The 20,017-nt window shown below is 38.7% G+C and overlaps 1 protein-coding gene across 1 annotated transcript; it reads left to right on the forward strand.

Annotated features, from left to right (window-relative positions):
- The first annotated feature begins 9,184 nt into the window (after positions 1 to 9,184).
- LOC124116613 (protein draper-like) lies at positions 9,185 to 18,784 on the forward strand. Its single transcript, XM_048401411.1, has 10 exons — positions 9,185 to 9,244; positions 9,420 to 9,539; positions 9,620 to 9,847; positions 13,446 to 13,631; positions 14,697 to 14,834; positions 16,011 to 16,151; positions 16,234 to 16,380; positions 16,916 to 17,053; positions 17,617 to 17,707; positions 18,553 to 18,784. Exons 1-10 carry the CDS (start codon positions 9,190 to 9,192, stop codon positions 18,713 to 18,715), a joined length of 1,407 nt encoding a protein of 468 aa, XP_048257368.1. The 5' UTR covers positions 9,185 to 9,189; the 3' UTR covers positions 18,716 to 18,784.
- Positions 18,785 to 20,017: the final 1,233 nt, after the last annotated feature.

The following is a 20,017-nucleotide window of genomic DNA, read 5'->3' on the forward strand; positions in this document are numbered from 1 at the left end:
GAAGCATCGACGAAGCAAAGAGTTTAATCAGACGTCTCCTTGAGGGAGAGGGTTTCACACCTGTGATCCCTGGCGATACGAAATATGGCATTGCATGCCAGGCCAGCAGTTAGACGTATCAACGCACAATCGTAAATTCTCCTCAGCGTAATATATATCTTGTACGTGTGTGGTAACAGGGTGTGTTTGGTAACTTGAGTAGGAAGCACAAGTGCAACAATGGATGTTATTTCAGATGACAAATGAAAGAAGACAGAATTATTGTGACGCTAATTTAGTGACTGGAGACCCTGTTTGTTTTCATCATTCGCCAACACACACACACACACACACACACACACACACACACACACACACACACACGCACACGCACACACACACAAACTAATTGTTTTATTAAATGTATCCTCGAGAGTCAGTAAGAAACTAGACATAACTGCCTTTGTTCTGTAAATCTCACCAAGTTTCAGCTTTCGCCTCTTCCTTTGTTGAATGAGGTTTCGTATTTGTAATATGATCTCTGTTATCTGTCTGTACCATCAACTTAACTTCTCTCACCCCTGCAGTTTCCCCGTCCCATATTGCCAAGCAGGTGACCAACAGAAGGAATACGGCCCTCCCTCAGTCCAGAATCATAAATATGTGCCTACCACAATAAGTTGTGAATACGTAGCCTTGCTGTGGCCAAACGTTTTGTAACAATTTGCCAAACTTTGATATGTAAACAGCAAATATAATTCAGTTTTATTTCATCTTAATATATCAGTTGAATCCCACTTGACCTTTGAAGATCCGGATTAGAATAGGTCTTCATCGTTATAGGCGACTATGCTTGTCGTAATTAAGATGCGGCTAAAGGGATCGGGTGGTCAGACTCGCTGACTTGGTTGATGCATGTCATTATATGTCAATTGCGTGGATCGATGCTCGTGATATCAATCACTGGATTGTCTGGTCCAGACTCGATTATTTACAAACAACCGTCATATACGAGTAGCTGGAATATTGCTGCGTGCGGCGTTAAAAAAACAACAACAAAAACGGAAAATAACCGGAACCTACTTATTTTATGGATACCATAACAATAAATCAAACCAATAGATCGTTTGAGCTAGCTAAATATAAAAAATAGTCGATAGTCATAATTCCCCTTGTTGGTCCCACGTGAAAGGTTCTTCATGAATACTGTAAATCACGAAATTAACGCAATAATACGTAAGCACATTAATGCGAGTATATAACCCTGGCCTAAAATGCGTCATGACATTTATGAGAGTAGCCTTACAAAAATCACTGAAGACTCACAATTTAATAATGCAGTATTGGCTGATAGACGTTCGACCGATCCATTTGATAACTTCAACTGTTCATCTAATTTCGATTAATGTATGTTACAGAGATAATATGTTCATGGGTTTCTTCACTGAACGTATAGTGTTGTGGACTACTTCAGTTGAGGATAAGTAACATAAATAATGATGATATTATTATGATATTATTGTCATTATTATTCCTTCAGATTATTAAAAAGAGTTATTATGTTTTTATATTAAACATAGAGAAAGAGGTATGGATATTGTGGATAATATTTTTTAGCATCGACATTGTTAACATAATTCTTAAAGATATCATGTTTTGTTTATTGTCTAAAATACCGCACTCAGCAACTTAAGGTTATTACAACATCCATACATTTAGGTTCAGTTGTATTATTAACTTTGTTTTATTTTGCAAATGTTACAGAGACTTGATAAAGTGATATATAAATGTATAGTCGCTATTCTTAAAAGTAAGCGTATGTTAAATTTATCAACCAGAAATATTCTATGTCGAAGTCAACGATATTTGTGTATGCTATTGCTACGTGATTGGTTATGACACGGATACGTCATGATAAAGCAATGAGAAATTGACATTTGATGATATAAGACAGCTACGCGATAAATCACAAAGAACAAAGAAGAAGGAAGCGATATTTATTTCACGATAAAACATTGTTCTATCACGACGTCATTTATGGAGATTCGAACATGCACTCGCAACTTGAGGACGTCGTAAATTTGACGTTATTTGTGAGAGGGAAGTGTCTAGTGAGTTGTTCTCAATAGATGTAGCTGGGGAAGGTAGATAAATGCAATGCCGGAACAATCGCATCCGAACGTGAGAGCAAAATGACAATCGGTATTGGGAGAAAAGGTACAGGTACAGATAATCGACGAGAACATTTTGAGAATATGCGGGAAAGACCAATTTCAAACCCTCCTGTTCATAAAATGGATTTATCTGGCATCGCCGCGGTCGGATTCTATTCAGGGAGTCATCATTATTTAAGTACCGGTAAATATTTTTAAAGCGTGTACTTTTTCCTAATTTAACACCCTTAAAGAGGCTGTACGTAATGTTGATATCTCAAATAAGAAATAAACGAGTCGTGGTCGTTGTTTATCGTACAATAAACAACTCCCACTCGCGGTTTGTTTCTTAATTACATGACCATATACAATGACATTATAGCGCATGTTTATCAGTTGACAAAAACGACATAAGCCGTTCCATCATCACAAGAAACCCTTGCCAAAAGTAGCTCCAACTGCACGATTCCGACAACACCAGGAGCATGTTTCATAATTCACCATAAAAAAAATGATGACACTGGGTGGTCGCAAAAAGGCGAGCTCATCCCGATCCACAAGTGGCACCCGCCACAAACACATGCAAAAGCAAGCCAATTGTTCACCCGAAAAGGCACGGAAACACACGGTACAAGTCAAAATAGAGAATTGCATCAGACATCATTTCCGAACCTGGAAATGCCGTCTACACGTCCAACACAAAGCCCAAGCCAGGACCCGAATCCTTTAAACCCGCCCAAAGAACATCTTCCCGAGGCAAGAGAGTTAGCTGACTTTAAAAGTCCAGTTTCCACCCTTGCCGAACTAGGCTTGAATTACTGGGCTCGATCGTAGCGCCACCAGTGGCTATTACCAGCTATGTCCCGTTTAAGCCTCTCCTATGGACCAATCAGATTCCACCTCTCGTATCACTTGCGTTTGCTTCACACAAAATGGTGGCGCCCGGTCAGGACGATCTGATCGATAATCAATATCTATATTGTGATAAAACGTGTCTTATATCGCGAAATGCATCAAATCACGTGAGCACCTTGATTAAAAACATGAAAAAAATTGGAAAAATATTTGCTGACAACGAGTTGGTGTTGCACATGCTTTGCAAATCCTGTAATCGACCGAATTCTGAACAACAGTTAACGAACTGGATTTCGATTTCGGTGCGCGTTTTTGATTGGACTATACATAGACTCGTTAGCCCAGCCAAAATGTAACTCCATAATACCAGCCTAGTTCGGCAAGGGTGGAAACTGGACTTTTATAGTCAGTTAACCCCTTGCCTCGGGAATATGCCAAAAACAAAATCACCTGAGCGCGAAGCTTGCCGAAATCCAAAGTTCTGTTAATTACATACATTTTCCCCTAACCTAAAGTAATCTATATTAGTTCTGAAGTAAATAACCCGCATGAATCGCCTCATGTCATTTATTGCCGATAAACAGAATATGCACTCTTTCTGAAAGTAATGTGTGATAAGTCACGCACCAAACCTATACTCTCGATATACATGTTGCTCTTACTTAAATCACTATTGGGCTAACAAGATACGTATATTTAAGTGCCATGCTTTCCTGATGTGCTATCATTCTAATTTGTAATAGTGAAATAAATAGTTACCACTAATTCTTCAATATTTTTCAAGGTCGGGTTAATCGCAAACATATTTGAATATATACAACAGCTATACTTACTTATCTTTATACTTAAAAGCATTAGGTTTGTCTGTCATACAGACCCCGAAACAAATATGTTCAGTACAGCCCAAAAATTTGCAAAATGAAGAAAGTCTCTTGGCTCCTTTTTATTATATTTTATAACTATTGTTTAACACATGGGTTTTTCTGTAAAATACGTTCATTTCAGAGATTAGATGTTATTCTAGCATTAGGTCTGTGGTACGTTCACTGCATCAGCGTTGACATGAAAACGATATTTACATATATAAATACATACAGAGAAATGCTTAGCATTTATCTTTTAAGGAAGAATGTGGGACATGCTTAATACATATGTATGTGGACATATATGTATGGACATTTGGATGAATATAGATATACCTCCTTATAGATAGTGATCATAGATGATTGTAGAACGTGCATGAAAAAATAGAATAATTATGTGAGTAATCGGGTAAATACCACGTTTAGCAATATTCAGCCATATTGCGATATTGGTTTCCAACATACAAGACGGGCCATGAAATTATTACTTGAGTTTGGACCTGGCTTTCTATTGTGATGTAACACCCCATGATCTCCTGTAGAAAAAGATCTGAAAGCACTAATAAAGATCACGAGATGAAACTGATGTATACATCTGGACATATATTTGCGTAGCATTACTACGTTAATTCATCAGTATGTATGTATTTTGCGCAAAAGGATATTGTAGGATGCTGTAATATTTAATTCATTTGTCTTTTGATACATATCGATAGGAACATGGAGTCTGGCTGAAGAAATATAGACATGCATGGGATCTTTTGGATAGTTGTACTTCACGGTTAGACTAACGCTTAGTCTCTGAAAATATATTATTTTGGTTAAAACGAGAAACTATATTTAAATTTAAAAGGAGCCAAAGTGAGATGGAAATTTCAGCCAGAACCTGTTGAACATCTAGGCTTGTTTCATTTGGGGCTATAGCATTGCAGTAAGGTGAGTGAGTGAGTTAAAATTTAACGTCACATCGGCAATATTTCAGCCATATCGTGACGAGAACATATATAATACTGACATTAAAATAAAAACCTGTCATCGACGGACAGTATAACAACTAGGATATCACAGTTTATAAGTAAAACTAGTTTAGAATAATTAAAAGAATAACCTTTTATTCAACAATACATTATAAAAACGGGGTACAGATCGCCAGCAACCAAAGTTAGGCCAACTTACTGGGGACCGTAGGGACTTGCAATACTTCTGCTACCTGCACGGCTCCCCAGCACATTGCAGTAAGGCCTGGGCGAAAGGGAAAATAATATGGTTCAGGGATGGTGAGACAAACTACGTCACGGTCTGAATCGCCGTCGTGATCTTTAGAGCTACGAAATTAGAGGCATCTGAGACAGCGACTCGACACCTGTTTGCAACCATCAGGCACTGGTCACTACTTCTCTCTCCAAACGAAAAAAAAATACGAAAAATGTCGGATGTGTATATTTTTAATCCTTCTAATTTACTATTTGGATACACGATTTAACTTTAAAGTAATTATATGTATCTCATGTTCAAAAATGTATTATAGGTATCTGTGATGCTGGTACCGTTTTGTCGCCATTGTGTAGCTTTAAGGAGTTATGAATATCAAATACATGTCTTGAAATATAGACTGTAAAAGAGTTCATCAATGAACCATATGCAGTCTAACCCATTTAATTGGCGTGTATGGATATATTATCCATTTACTTATAAACACTTATTATGGAATTTCATTGTACCTTATTATTAAAAAAAATACCCTTGAAGATCCGGGTTAGAATAGGCCCTGAACAACCCATGCTTGTACGAAGGCGACTGACGTAATCGGGTGATCAGACTCGCTGACTTGGTTGATGCATGTCATCGTATCCCAATTGCGTAGATCGGTGATCTTGATGTCAATAACTGGATTGTCTGGCCTAGACTGGATTATTTACAAACCGCCGTAATATAGCTGGAATATCGCTGAGTGCGGCGTTTAACAACAAACCAACCAACCACCCATTCAAGACATACACACGAATGTTTATTCGATATCCCCTGTGATGAAAGAGTCACTGACAAGCATGTCCTGTTTGACTGCGTTGATTTTTCCATCACAAGGGATAAATATTAGTTTCATCCAGAAAGGATATTATATAACATAATTAGTTCTCATTCAGTTGTGATCTATCTTCAGCTGCTGGTGATCCATAGCCCGTTCTTATCATGTATTATGTGTAGTGATATATTTTTATGGTTACGTACTAGTTTTAAATCTTCACCTGTGATAGTTAATAACATAGGGTCATGGTGTATGAGATTAATCCTGTATTGCAAGCATGACTATTTGCAAGTATTATCTCATGTGTTAAAGTCTGTGTCATCCCAGGTATTCGACATTTGTAAAACTCACTCTACTTTATGTCATGTTCGTAATATGTATATTAATGTTTCTGTAGACCTAATGAAGAAACGCACAGAACATATTGCACAGGTGTACTTATACATCATTTCCTTCTTTGATAGGTACAGTGTACATGTGTATCCATAACTCCATAACGGATATATTGGTTTTTTATTTTAACAGAGCTGATAAACGTGTAGTTTACCCATTGCGACACTCTCTGTCATCTTAACCAGGGAGTAGCAGCTTAGTAAGACGATACAAGAAACGTGATTCGTCATACATGTACCGACTACTGTGAAACTCGCATCACAGCCATATCACTGACTACCTTCAAGTTGCTACACCTTCTGAACACGTGATACTGACAATATAGGCATTTGACAAATAACCTGACATTAACAAACATTTTATCATGCATTATCATACATATATATCGACTATTATTCACCATGCCCACAAGTGTTTTTTTTGTTTTTTAATTTGTATATTGTTTTCAGGAATACCTAGCATGGCTTCCTTTAATAAACGTGCATAATAAAATACTGCGCATTGAAAATCAAGAAATGTCAAATTGGTGGGAATCCAAATATGATCAAAATATACACACCTTTATTACAAACATAATATATGCTTTGTATTGCACATGTGAGTTGCTTCACACAATTTACTTCCTGCTTGCTAACATATTTGCACCAGTAAGATACATATAACAACGACTGCGAGGTGTTGATGTTGGAGGTGAGTACTGTATAAACAGGTAGTATTACATGTATATACAACAGTGTAAGATAGTTTTATGAAATCATTCGATTTTATAATGTTTTTAGGCAATACGGACACTCCATCTGCTTAAAACATGCATAAATCCAATAGATACAAAGTATGAAATTATTTCAAATGAAATTACAAGTATATGACCGTACTTGATTATATCTGTTCTGCTATAATACCCTCTCTCGCCGTGATATAAACAGCGTTATACCATACTCACTCATCTGTAAATAGCCGGGCACATAGATGGTCCAATTCGCTGTGCAGAGTTCCGCCTCCTGAGCGCACAAGAAGCCTATGATCGTGGTTTCAAGTCTCCGATTCGCCCTGATTATATGTCTATGTTTGTCAGTAATACCCGTGCTTCTGGATTTCACCAAAATGGTAAAGGCACACAACCAGCGTCACTTTGTTGCTATCCTTCCGCATTCAGCTGACATGCAGTGATATTACTTAAGTACTTTTCGACCCGTGAAGATCCGGGGTAGAAAAAGTCTTCAGCAGCCCATGCTTGCCATAAAAGGCGACTATGCTTGTCGTAAGAGTCGACTAACGGGATCGGGTGGTCAGGCTTGGTTGATGCATGTCATCGTATCCCAGTTGCCTGGATCGATGCTCATGATATCAGTCACTGGATTGTCTGGTCCAGACTGGAGTATTTACAGACCGCCGTCATAAAGCTGGAATATTGCTGAGTGCGGCGTTAAACAAACAAAAAAACAAAACTTAGTACTTTTCAAAGCTGCGTTAAAGCCAACTCACTCACCCACTCACGAGCCCGTGAAACAAAGTTACATAAAGTGCTCATGAACATTAGCATCTATCAAATTGCTGAATCATGTCATAATCCTACAATATACAAATACATGTAGCAGGTATGTTGTCAACGTTGTTCCCCCATACAGCTTTCCAAGAGAATTACAAATTGCCTCCATGCGCAACAGTAGACTGAAAACGCTGAATCGGAAATCTTATTTGTCTGGTTTACATATAATCCATGTGCGTTTTTGCAAAGGAAATTGAAATACTAGTACTCACAAGTACAACACATTACAGTGTTAAAACTTAACAAACCGTTAGGGATTTGGAGGTACTAGATGGAGCTTCATTCAGTTGGGCTTTCAATCAGTCTTTAGGTGTTGCTTGTCATACTTGATGCATTGTCTTTTCACTTTATTCAGCAGAGAACATATTAAGAAACATAGTCTTGCGAAATGACATTTGAAAACGTAAAGTGACACTTCCAAGATCAGATCGAGTCATTTTACTGTCAGCTAGATTGCATTTAACGTAAACAGAAGCACTGACGGACATTAGTCTGTTTGTCAGTCTTACAAAAATTGGAGTCAGCTTCACCAGCATTCATCTATCGTACCTGGCATACAATTGTCAAAATGTTTGTTAGCAAGAAAATACGTGCGAAAGACGCCCCTCTCTACAACGATGTCAGGTTAATTCTTTAGAAATAATTCAGCGTTTTATCTTTATCATCATTGCCTCTTGGTCACAGTACAAGCTTTAGTGGGATATAACAAAGGATCAAACCTTTAGCTTATGAATCCATGTTCGCTTGTGTCAGGAAATCCCCAGTTTTAAGTTGTTTCATTCAGTGGTATGGCATAAGCCTCCAGATTTGTGGTTGCCACAGACACTTTAATATTAAAGGCATTGGTCGACTTTTTTAAGAAAGGAGCTGTTACTTGTTTCTTATTTCAAAAAGTATTTTAACATTTTAGCCTTACAAGTTACTTCTACAAGTCATCCACAAAAGGCATGTGAAAGCTGCCAAAGTGTGTCTGAGATAAGTCCATGCCAGGGTACATTTTGCCATACGCCTCAATTGTTCAGGGTACATGTGAATCGTATAATTGAGTGAAGAAGTATAGTTTAACACTGGACAGTATATTATGGCGTATGAAATGTATATATGTGGAAGGAAAGCCCGAAGCGATGAAGTTCTAAGACGTTTGCCACGTGAAACCCACGAGCAAACCCAGAAACACAATCAGGGCGAATCTGGAATTTAAACCTATGACAATACATGTAGGTTTCTGAAACTCCCGAGGTTTGGAACTCTGCACATCTCTGAACGGAACTCTGAATTGCGGCGCTCTCGACGACTCTAACTGTTTTCATAAAAATTCATGCATAGATATGCTGATGAGTGTGAACGTTTCTTTTCATTTAGGCATCCGACATGGACTGGTTCTTGATGGGACTACTTGTGGTCTGTGTCACTGTGACCCACACTGGTAGGGACGTGATTTATAGAATGTAACATGAGTGTCAATATTTGACACATTTGTTGGTTTGATTCACAAACACTTAACCATCATCAAGCCAAGTCAATGTTTTCACTGTAATAGAAGCTTATGTATGAAGGAGCAATTATCACTATCATTCAAATGGAGGTACTTTTATCAACAGATGCTGAGTGTCACTGCAGTACTACGGATGCTTGTTCCGAGTTCCCCTCTACTCCATGTAGACACAGCGGCGATCCGAAGAGATGTCAGGAAGGGTGGTTCGGTCCATATTGTCAGAGACGTGAGTGTGAGGTCGATCGGTAGATTTACCTTTACGAAAACAAAAATCATGTGATACTGATTACGTATTTATATTTTCAGAAAATGTTGCTTTGGGAAGATCTTATAACCAGAGTAGTACATTGAACAATAATGTCACTCAATACGGAGCAGGACTTGGTGTAGATGGTAGGGCCACCACAGATGCCCATAGTATCCCACTAACATGTGCTCATACCAGCAACGAGACAGATCCCACCTGGACTTTGAACCTGAACACTTCGAGAACAGAAAAGATACAGCACATCAGACTCTATTTACGTAACGATTGTGAGTACATTGAAATATGAACGAACTATGGTAATATCAAACGCTACAAGGATATGGTGATCGGGTATTTTGTTGAATTGAGAATGTGTTATCACAAATGTTCTGAGCAAATGCAAAATCATACTGGATCATCTAGGCAATGAGCAATTTCTCCAACTCAAGCTTTGCAGACATCAACTGACTAGAAGTGATAAGTCACTTGAAGGCATATGTGACATAATTATTCATTCAAATACCTTTTGTTGGAATTAATAATATACACTTCAAAAAGAGAAACGCAAAGCCAGATTTTTGTGAGGTAGGAAAATACATTTATACGAGGAACCGTACTAGGTATTGTGCCAAAATGTTGTGAAGATAACACTTGGTCATCTCAGTTATCGGTACATAGGAAAAGTCCAAGGCTAAAAGTCAACTACCATATGTCCCCCGTCAGAATCGATAGCGGCCTGACATCGCCTGCCCATTGAAGAGACGAGTATGCGAATCACATCCTAGGGAATCGTAGCCGACTCGGCCTGCAAGGCAAACGCCACATGCTGCAACGCCTGGGCTTGTGGTTGACATCGGAGAAGCCGTCTATCCAATTCATCCCACAGGTGCCCTGTCGGGTTCAAATCCGGGGATCTGGAGGGCCAGGGAAGGACATTAACGCTGTTGTTGTGTAGACAGGCTCTTGTGATCCGTGCTGTATGCCGTCGAGCCTTGTCCTGCTGGAATACACCGTTGGCGTTGGATGCATTTGGGAAGATGTGTGGTAGGAGAATTTCGTTGATGTATCGTTGAGCCTTAAGGTTGCCCTGGATATGGACCAAACCTGTCCTGCCCACATCATCACGCTACCTCCACCAAGCCAGTCCACTTCCTGTTCGCAATTTCCGGCGTAACGTTCTCCCCGACGTCTGTAGAACCGTGCTCTTCCATCCCCTAGACGGAGGAGAAATTTTGATTCTCCATCGCAGTTGAGGTCATACCCTGTGTTGATGACACCAATTCAGTCGTGGTTGACGATGTTGTCGACTCAATATGACTCGTCGAACAGGACGTCTTGCTCGTAGACCTGCTGAACTTAAACCGTTTCGTACGGTCTGGTCGGAGATTCTGCGCAGTCTGGGTGTTTGGGATGCGGTTGAGGTGGCTGTGGTCGTCCTTTCACGTAAGTGGCGCAGTCGGATGCAGCGATCCTGGGCGGGGGTTGTTACTCTTGGTCGTCCCGACCTTGGCCGATCACGTGTTGACCCATGCTGTTAACACCGATCCCATAGACTAGTGATGGTGCTGGGCGCTACATTGAAAAGCCTGGTTATAGCTGATCGGGATTTCCCTGCCTGCAAGCGGCCTATGACGTTGTTACTTTGCGCTTCTGTCAATCTTGGCATGTTGTTGAACTGCCGCTGTTCGATTGACGCAGATGCCAGGCAATCAAAAACCCTGCATTTTGATACCGTTCATACTGCTGCTGCACGTGCAGTACGTGCAGCTCAATGGCCCCTTTGTTAATCTACTTGGTGCGTTTTTCCGATTCGGACGTGTTTCCCGACTAATGGTTTGCATGTTCTTGTTGTGATCACTTTGATCCGGAAAATTTGTCACTGGCACATTAAACACATTAAACCTCTCCATTTTGCACCTCTTGGTCCGCTAGTTTTGCTTTTATGGCCCAAAATATTCGTTTTGCGGTTTTTTTTCAAGAGTACATATACCCAATTCAACACTTTTCACATCATGTTACGTATACAGCAATTTAAAGATTTAACACCTCCGTGTATTACTATTCAGCATAAAGTAAGTGAATTTCAGCATAGGAGTTGTTAGATAGAATTACGTATTTAATCGATGATCAAAACTCGTTTATGCACCTAGGTAATTCTTTTGACAGATCCAAGGATTATTCAACATGAGTTATGACGTAGATAAACACGTTTTCAGCTTTGTGAGAGTTTAAGTATAGTATCAGAAAAATCATATGAAATCCGTGCTGCAAGAGGCAAACAGGCATGCATGCACACAATGCATGTAATTAAAGTTCACACCTGTAAGAGCTTGTCCTACCGATCGTAAAAACACATAGTGATTCCTTAATATCCAGAACAACATTTATAATGTAGACATGTTATAATATATGCCTACTTTTAAATCCATATTTGTCAAATAACTGCATAATTATAAGATTGTCAGATTTTCTCATTTCTGACATTTAAACAATTTTAACCAGTATTTTATTACTCTCATATATTGAAATATATTAAATTATACGTCCACATTTACTTTTCAACCATCACTTTACGAGACAAAGTTCATGTATATGTTTGTAAATATATAACGTCTACGCCAGAGAGTATTCGGTCTGATTATCTTCCGAAACAGATTCCATTGGTCGTAAAAGGCAAAATAGTTATATACGAATGGATCATTGAAAATCATTAATGACACCAGGAGTTCGTGAGAAGGGTTACATGTTCGGTACCGGTAGCACCCGCCACTCAGGTATGTTTACAGGCCGTCGTCGTTAGGCAACGATCTCGTCTCGACCAGACAATCCGGTGACACGATAGCGCGTATACTGATGTTGTTGAAGAAAATTAAAAAAAACGATGTAATTATCCCCCGCCAATAAGTGAGAGGGATATAGGAATGGGTACCTTCCATCCGTCCTTACGTCCGTCACGTTTCATTTCCGTAGCATAGCTCTGAAACCGTTTAATATTTTATAAAGAAACTTTGCATATGTATCAAACAGAGGATGAACTTGTGTGTTTTGGTATTTCTAAAAATATATTTTTGCTGTTTCCTTGGTAACAAAGCGGACTTAGAGTCAAATATGTGTAGCTTTCGTTTCCGGAGCATAACTCAAACACCGTTTGATACTTTATTATGAAACTTTGCATACGTATCACACACATGTCGAACTGGTGCCTCTTGATCTTTTGATATTTCTAAAACCAGGCAACAAAACGGACTTAGACTCAAATACGCGAAGCATTTGTTCCCGGACCATAACTCGGAAACCGTGCAACATTTTATTATGAAACTTTGCATATGTATAAAACACATGCTGAACTGAAACATGGGGTTTTCAAGTTTAATATTGTAATGCATTGGGTATTTGTTTGTTTACAAGTCATATCAAATCTACGAATATATAATTAATGAAGTGAGAGGAGTGGGATGGTTATAAGTCATGTATTCTCAGTCCACAAGTAAAGTCCTGATCACCAATTACATTCAGATTACTCCTTATGTTAGCAAGAGACATCGTTGTTTAACTGGGTTTTCATGTTAAAATTATTGTTTATATGCCTGTCCCCAAACCGAAGGTAAATCTAATGAATAAGACTTGTATCAAAATACGGTACACACGATCCGTTTGGTCGCCTCTGAGGTTGCTGAACATCGATTCTAATCCGGGTTCCCCATGGGGCTTCCTGCTTGAAATGGCAATTAAGTGGCTGCAACATGTTTTCTTCAAATATTTTGCAATTACTTTTCTGGTTGGTCGTGAATGGCCCTTGATTTTGTTTCATTTAGTTTCTATAGTAAGGTCTGAAGTTGATATTTTTATCTGTGCTTGATCACATTTTGTATACATTCTGCACAGTATTAGAAAGAAACAACGGCATGGAAATACTTATAGGCAGCCAGATGTGCTACAACTGGTCGCCAACTGAACATCCTCCTCCTATAGCTAACGTCACCTGCCGCCAGCCACTGACAGGAACAACGGTCACAATACGGGTACCTGGTCCAGGGAAATTCCTTACTTTGTGTGAAGTGCAGATATTTGGTATGTTATGGGCAATGTATATTCTCTCACTCATTTGGAAATTTTGTGGTACGGTATGAATTATAACCATTCACAATCCAAACATGTACGAATTTATATAAATATTGCAGACATCAATGTGGAAACAGCGGTGGTTTACCGAACTTGTTGACATATCCTTTGGGTCATATAATTTATAACTCCCCCTTATTCATTTAAATGAGTTTCAAGGTTAGAAGAGGTGAGGTGAAATGGTGTTTAACGTCGCGTCAAAGATTATTGCACTTTGTGAGCAAGTGTGTGTGTGTGTGTGTGTGTGTGTGTGTGTGTGTGTGTCTGTGTGTGTCTGTGTGTGTCTGTGTGTGTCTGTCTGCTAGTACTAGTCCGAACTAATGCCGATTTTGTAGTGTTACCCACTGAGATACCATGCAGTTTAACCTGAATACCACATTCAGACACAGTATACTGACTCTAAGCCGACCAGTCCTTGTTTTAACCCCTTAATGCCGCGCGCCCAGCAGGGTAACAACAAGTACCATCTTTTGACGTCTTTTTGTATGACGCGGTCGGGGATCAAACCCCCGTCCTTCCGCCCTGCAGCCACCGGAGCTAGGATACAATTGTACTGTGACGTCATTAAGAGGGACGTTTGACGTCAATATACCTCCTTTAAAAATGGCCATGTGTAAATGAGTTCAAATGTTTGATGCCATGTATCTCTGTAATAAATATGAACTGAAGCTTGTGAATTTGTATGTTTGTATTCCTAAGCTACTGTAGACCTTTTTAAGTATAATGAGAAGTCAAAATAATATTTTATTCCTTTATATAATGGTTGGTCACAATCAAAACAATAATAATGAAAAAAGAAAAAAATGATACAGCAAAACTACCAATATCACCCTCGCTCATTTCAACTTGTATTCATTGTGTAATCAGTTTTAAGATTGAAATTACCGAACCTTCAAATGCTATGAAATATGTATAATCAACCTTCAATTATATAATAACATGAACATATTCCGTCTAACATGAGTCACAGTTCTACATTAAGAACAGGATGAATATATCTTAAATAATAATCAGTTTGCAGTGACGGGTGGTTTTCTGAGAATTGTGACAGACAGTGTCAGTGCCTAAACAGAACTGAAATATGTGACAAGATCACTGGTCACTGTTCTAGTGGATGTTTCCCGGGATATTATGGTACCGACTGCCTAACAGGTATGTGTAGAGAATTAAAGATCATTTAATTAGAGTGAATGAGTGAGTATATTTTTACGCCGCCTTTAGCAATATTCCCGCAAAATCACGGTGGGGGACATCAGAAATGGGCTTCACACATTGTACCTATGTCGGGAATCGAACTCGGGTGGTCGGCGTGACGACGGCGCTTTAACCACTAGGCTACCAGACCGCCCCCTCATTTCATAAGAGCAAATTAGAGATATTTCACATATGATCAAGTACATTCTTACTATGTACACACAAAAATAGTTTTAGTACAGTCAATGTACCTGTATCTTAATCTGTTTATGATCTATTTCAATGTTTTTTTAAATACACTCACAAGTGTGTTCTGCGCTATTACTTTAGCACTGGGTGTTACACTGTATCAAATGGTATATCAATTTATTATCTTTTATGTTACCTAAGCAGGTAATTTAGTAAACAACATGCAAGTTCGTATAGTATTCATTTTCGAAAGTCAAACCATTCCGTACGACAGATCATCGATATAACTGAAGCTCCAGTTACATTTCTTGACCAAATTGACTTGTTTTGATTTTTCCAATCCAAGCAGAAATTCCGATTTACATATATGACGAAACAGATCAGCAAGGAGGGTGTCCACAATTGGTGCCCATGGGAAAACCTACTGCTTGCCTAAATGTCCTCTCCCCAAATTTCACACAAATGTGTTCTCTATGAGGAAGTCCAGCATTTCACACATTGTTTTGGCACTATATTCCAGATGGCGTTTGTTTTAATTTTTATCAAATTATCCCGAACCTTTGAACATAAAGATGTAACTTCATCTGTGGTCACCGCATTTAGTGACAAATACCCATGGATCAATGAATTAAGTTTTCCCTGATGTTTGTTATGTGGTGGAGTTGTTTACGAAGTTGAGGTATTTGACATGATCGAGCTTTGTTCTTTCCAAAGATAGCAAAGATTCAACAAATCCTTCGGCGTTTATGTTTACTTTTAATTTGTTTTCTGTGAGTATATACAACGTGCTTCCTTGTTTCTGTTAAGGATAATAGAAATACGATACATGCCTGTCATATATGTAAAGCGAAGGCTATGCTTTGGCGTGTGATGGAATGTTTACTATGTTTATTTGCAGAATATACGATTCCATTGAAAATTAATTTCGTGAATTTGCGTTTACAGCATGTCGAGATTATTCATTTGGGAGCAAGTGCTCTTCCAAGTGTGGAAACTGCCTCAATGGTGACAGCTGTGACAAGACAAACGGAACATGTCCTGCAGGATGTGCACCAGGATGGCAAAGTGACACTACATGTCTTCAAGGTGGGTCTGTATGGTTTTAGGTGAATGTTAATCGTGCAGAATATGAATATGTGATGTGCTTGTAATGTGTATGTGTTTACAGCATGTCCAAATGCTTCCTATGGTATCAACTGTGCATCCTCGTGTGGGAACTGTGTAGATGGTGACAGCTGTGACAAGGCAAATGGAACCTGCCCTTCACGATGTGCAGCAGGATGGATGAATGACGACGCAATGTTATGTCTACAACGTGAGTAATGTTGCTCTTTGACAGTTGCAATAAATTATAAATTGACATTATTCGGTCCAGTTTTGTTTCCATTTGGTACTCATTTACATATGATTCATGGTGTGTGTTTTTTTGTATTTACCCGAACATCCGACTAAAATGTTTTTTTGCATTTTGATAACTTATGTAAGGCAATTGACATTTTTTCTCATCATATTGCGAATACTTGTGAAATGAATTTCATATCAGTCGCGTACATTCATTATCATTGTAACGTCAAATGTGGCCGCTGTCATTGGGGTGATATAGACCTCGATGATTTGTGCCATCAAATCTTAAATGGATCATTCTGTGTATGTGTCTGCCGTATGTCCAGATGGTTCCTATCAAATGTGACTCTCAGTGTGGAAACTGCCTAGACGGTTCCTTTTGTGACAGCAGGATGGCGGATTGACACTACATGTCTACACGGTGGTTTTGTATGGTTTAAAGTAAAGGCAAATCTTGAAGACTACGATTATGTACTAATATGTTCGTTGTGTGTATGTTTTTACAGCATGTCCAGATGGTTCCTATGGTATCAACTGTGCCTCCCAGTGTGGAAACTGTGTAGATGGTGTCGGCTGTGACACAAAAACAGGAACCTGTCCCGGAGGATGTGCAGCAGGGTGGATTAATGACGGCACATGTCTACGTGAGTGCCATTGACGCCTATTGCAGTTACGCTAAACATGTATACTTGCCTCAAGGTTAATGAAGTAGAATTCGATACTTATCCATTTGATGCTTGTGACAATGTCAATCATAACATGAACTGTTCATTTCGCAAAACAATGAACCATTGCTTTCTGCAATGCCAGTGTCATGGGGTTTTACATTCGCATAGTATGTCCAGATGGACTTCAGTTGGTTATCATCTTTGTTTAGGCAATAGTAAGTGCGATACAATGGAAGGAGGAAAGCAGAGGGTGACAAGGTGAAATTTTTTGCTCAGAACTTATAGCGTATATTCAGTTAACTTAGAACTGTGTGTATTGAATCCCCTACCATTACGTAGTTCACATACTCCACTCAGCGTGTAGCAACGGAGTTAAAAGAATCAATGACATTGCAGAACATTTTAAATGCTTAATACTGCTAACAAAACATACACAATGCAACTACATACCATTAACTGACGTACATGTAGCTTTCATAATGCATTATTGATGTTTGGTGCGTTGGATTCCCATTTATCTGTTTGTCTGATCCCTACAGAAAAGGAGTCCAACTGGGGTATTCCTGTAACAGCGACCCTTGGTGCTTTGCTGATTTTCACAGTGATTGGGGCAACCATATACATTAGACGGTAGTATAAGTTGCCTCCAAAACACAAAGAACCACACATTTTCGAGCGTGAACGAAAAGCTCTTTTATTACTCACCCGTTCACTACACCTACTGCTCTATTTCACACTGAATATCAAAATATTATCTTAACGGGGCTATTATTACTTGATTGGTTGAAGGTATTCGATCACCAAAACAACCTAAAATTAAAGTAATACGCCCTTTAGAATACATTTACTCTATTTGAAAATATTGTAGATGATTTTCCAACACTGGTAGCCTCGAGCAATGCTTGATTTATTTAGTAGACAGTTGGTTTTCTTTTTATCCATTCAAATGTAGATCAGAGTAACTCTATGTACTGTATCGTTGATGGTGGAATATATGGTGTCACTTTAGTAGTGATTGGAACAATATTTTTAAATATTCCAAATTACCTGCTGCATATTATTAAAAAACGGATTTCTTCACCATTGTTTTGTCTGAGGATAACCTAAAAAAATATTTCAAAATATAATTTGAAAGTGCGTGGACATGTCAGTTTTACCGTTGTCATTGCTACTTTCCTTTTATTCCTATGCTAAATGACTGTGTACCAGTTCTTGTATAACATTTCCGTTTCCTTTTCCATAAGCACAGTACAAAATCGCCCAAGTTGGATGTCATAGTTTCTACAACAATGTACTTCAAGACTTGTTTGTGTGTTTAGAAAGTTGACCTACACAGTATCTTTTCGTAGTCTAAGTATCTCATTTACTTTTAACTGTTTCCTAACATTTGCATATTGTAAAGTATGGATCATTTTGTTTGTTTTACGGTAAGTTTCAGTTACTTTGACTACACAACGTTATATTTTGCACGTCAGGTTAATGAAAGAACTGGAGAGCTTAAAATCCAAGATATCAGAGGGCCGATATGTTGAACTTGATGTGAGGACAAAGACACTACCAACAGAAAGTACCTACGAACACATCGATATTGCTACGCCTTATTACAATACAGTCGATCACGTTCAGGGTGAAAATTGATGGTGTTATCTACCTTGGAGGAAAGGGTGCAGATCTGCAGAAATATATAGATATAACCCATGATACCTTATAATGCTTACCGTAAATGGCGACTATTCGTGTCGTAAGAGTCGACCAACGGGATCGTGTGGACAGGCTCGCTGATTTGGTTAATGCATGTCGTCATATCCCAATTTTTTATTTTAATCTGTAAATAATAATAATAATCATAATCATAATCATAATCATAATAATTTTGCTTGATAGAATCGCACATGCTTCGGTTATCAAGATCCAGAGATAATACAGATCGGGTGGTCGAGGGGAAGGTTGGGCAGTTCCAGTTTGAAGAGGGACTGTAAACGGTAAACCGCGATAATGTCCTTACTCACCTTTGTCTATCACTGAAACCATTCCCCTGAATATTCCGTCAACCAGTCTGCAGCAATCTATAAGTTCCGCGATGTACCTGATCCCGTGTGCTTTGCATCATTATGTTACATAAACCGGACGTGAACCGTAAAATATTACACATTTTGCCTGATTCGTCGTCACATAGACAGTTAGGCATGCTTTGTTCAATAATTTCCCAGCTGATCAGGCTGACCCTCACTGTTTACAGATGCTTTAACAAAACTTCCTCACTGTTAATATTTCGTGAATAAATTCAAAACCTTTTTGTTACACTATTTGTACTTTTTGACACATGTGTACAATCAAAAGAAACGACTAAAAGTGATGGGATGTACACTTAACTTATTATCAGAATATAACAGCACACAATTGTTTGCTGGATATATGGGAATCTACGATTAAAATATAAACCCGGGTGGTCTCCACAATAAAGAGGTATCAGAATTTGCTCTGCAACGAGGGGACCACGTGTGCAATTGCAGGTGTACATAGTATACACATTTCAATCAAATGTGTCTTCCCGTTCTCAGGGAGCTAATGTTTGAGTCTGGCGGTAACTTACAATGTCATCTGAAACGTCCGCCATCTTCCTGACATATTTGTTCCGGTTCGTTACAGTCTGACTGTTGCAGTTCTTCTCGCCTCTTGCCTTGATTGACGGGTCCTTTGAACTTTGTTTTTGATCCTACTCTCCGTTGATTGGCTATTGACTTTGTGTCAAATTATGTACATAACTAAAACAATCACCTGATTCATGTCACGCCACTCTATGTATTCCTACACCTGAATGTTTATCAATCTCGTCATTTTTGTCTGCTTTGACATATGCAACTGTTTGGTTAAACTACTGTACATGTTTTCGTTGTCGAATTTAATTATAAGGATTGATTATGGATTTTTGTCGGTTCA

Source organism: Haliotis rufescens, unplaced genomic scaffold (assembly GCF_023055435.1).
Source record: "Haliotis rufescens isolate VD_foot unplaced genomic scaffold, xgHalRufe1.0.p SCAF_22, whole genome shotgun sequence".
Classification (NCBI taxonomy): domain Eukaryota; kingdom Metazoa; phylum Mollusca; class Gastropoda; order Lepetellida; family Haliotidae; genus Haliotis; species Haliotis rufescens.

Coding starts and splice junctions, on each gene's coding strand:
- LOC124116613 (XM_048401411.1), top strand. CDS start 9,190: ATGGACTGGTTCTTGATGGGACTACTTGTGGTCTGTGTCACTGTGACC. Junction 9,848..13,445: donor ACTCTATTTACGTAACGATT/GTGAGTACATTG, acceptor CATTCTGCACAG/TATTAGAAAGAAACAACGGC. Junction 17,708..18,552: donor GCAACCATATACATTAGACG/GTAGTATAAGTT, acceptor TTTGCACGTCAG/GTTAATGAAAGAACTGGAGA.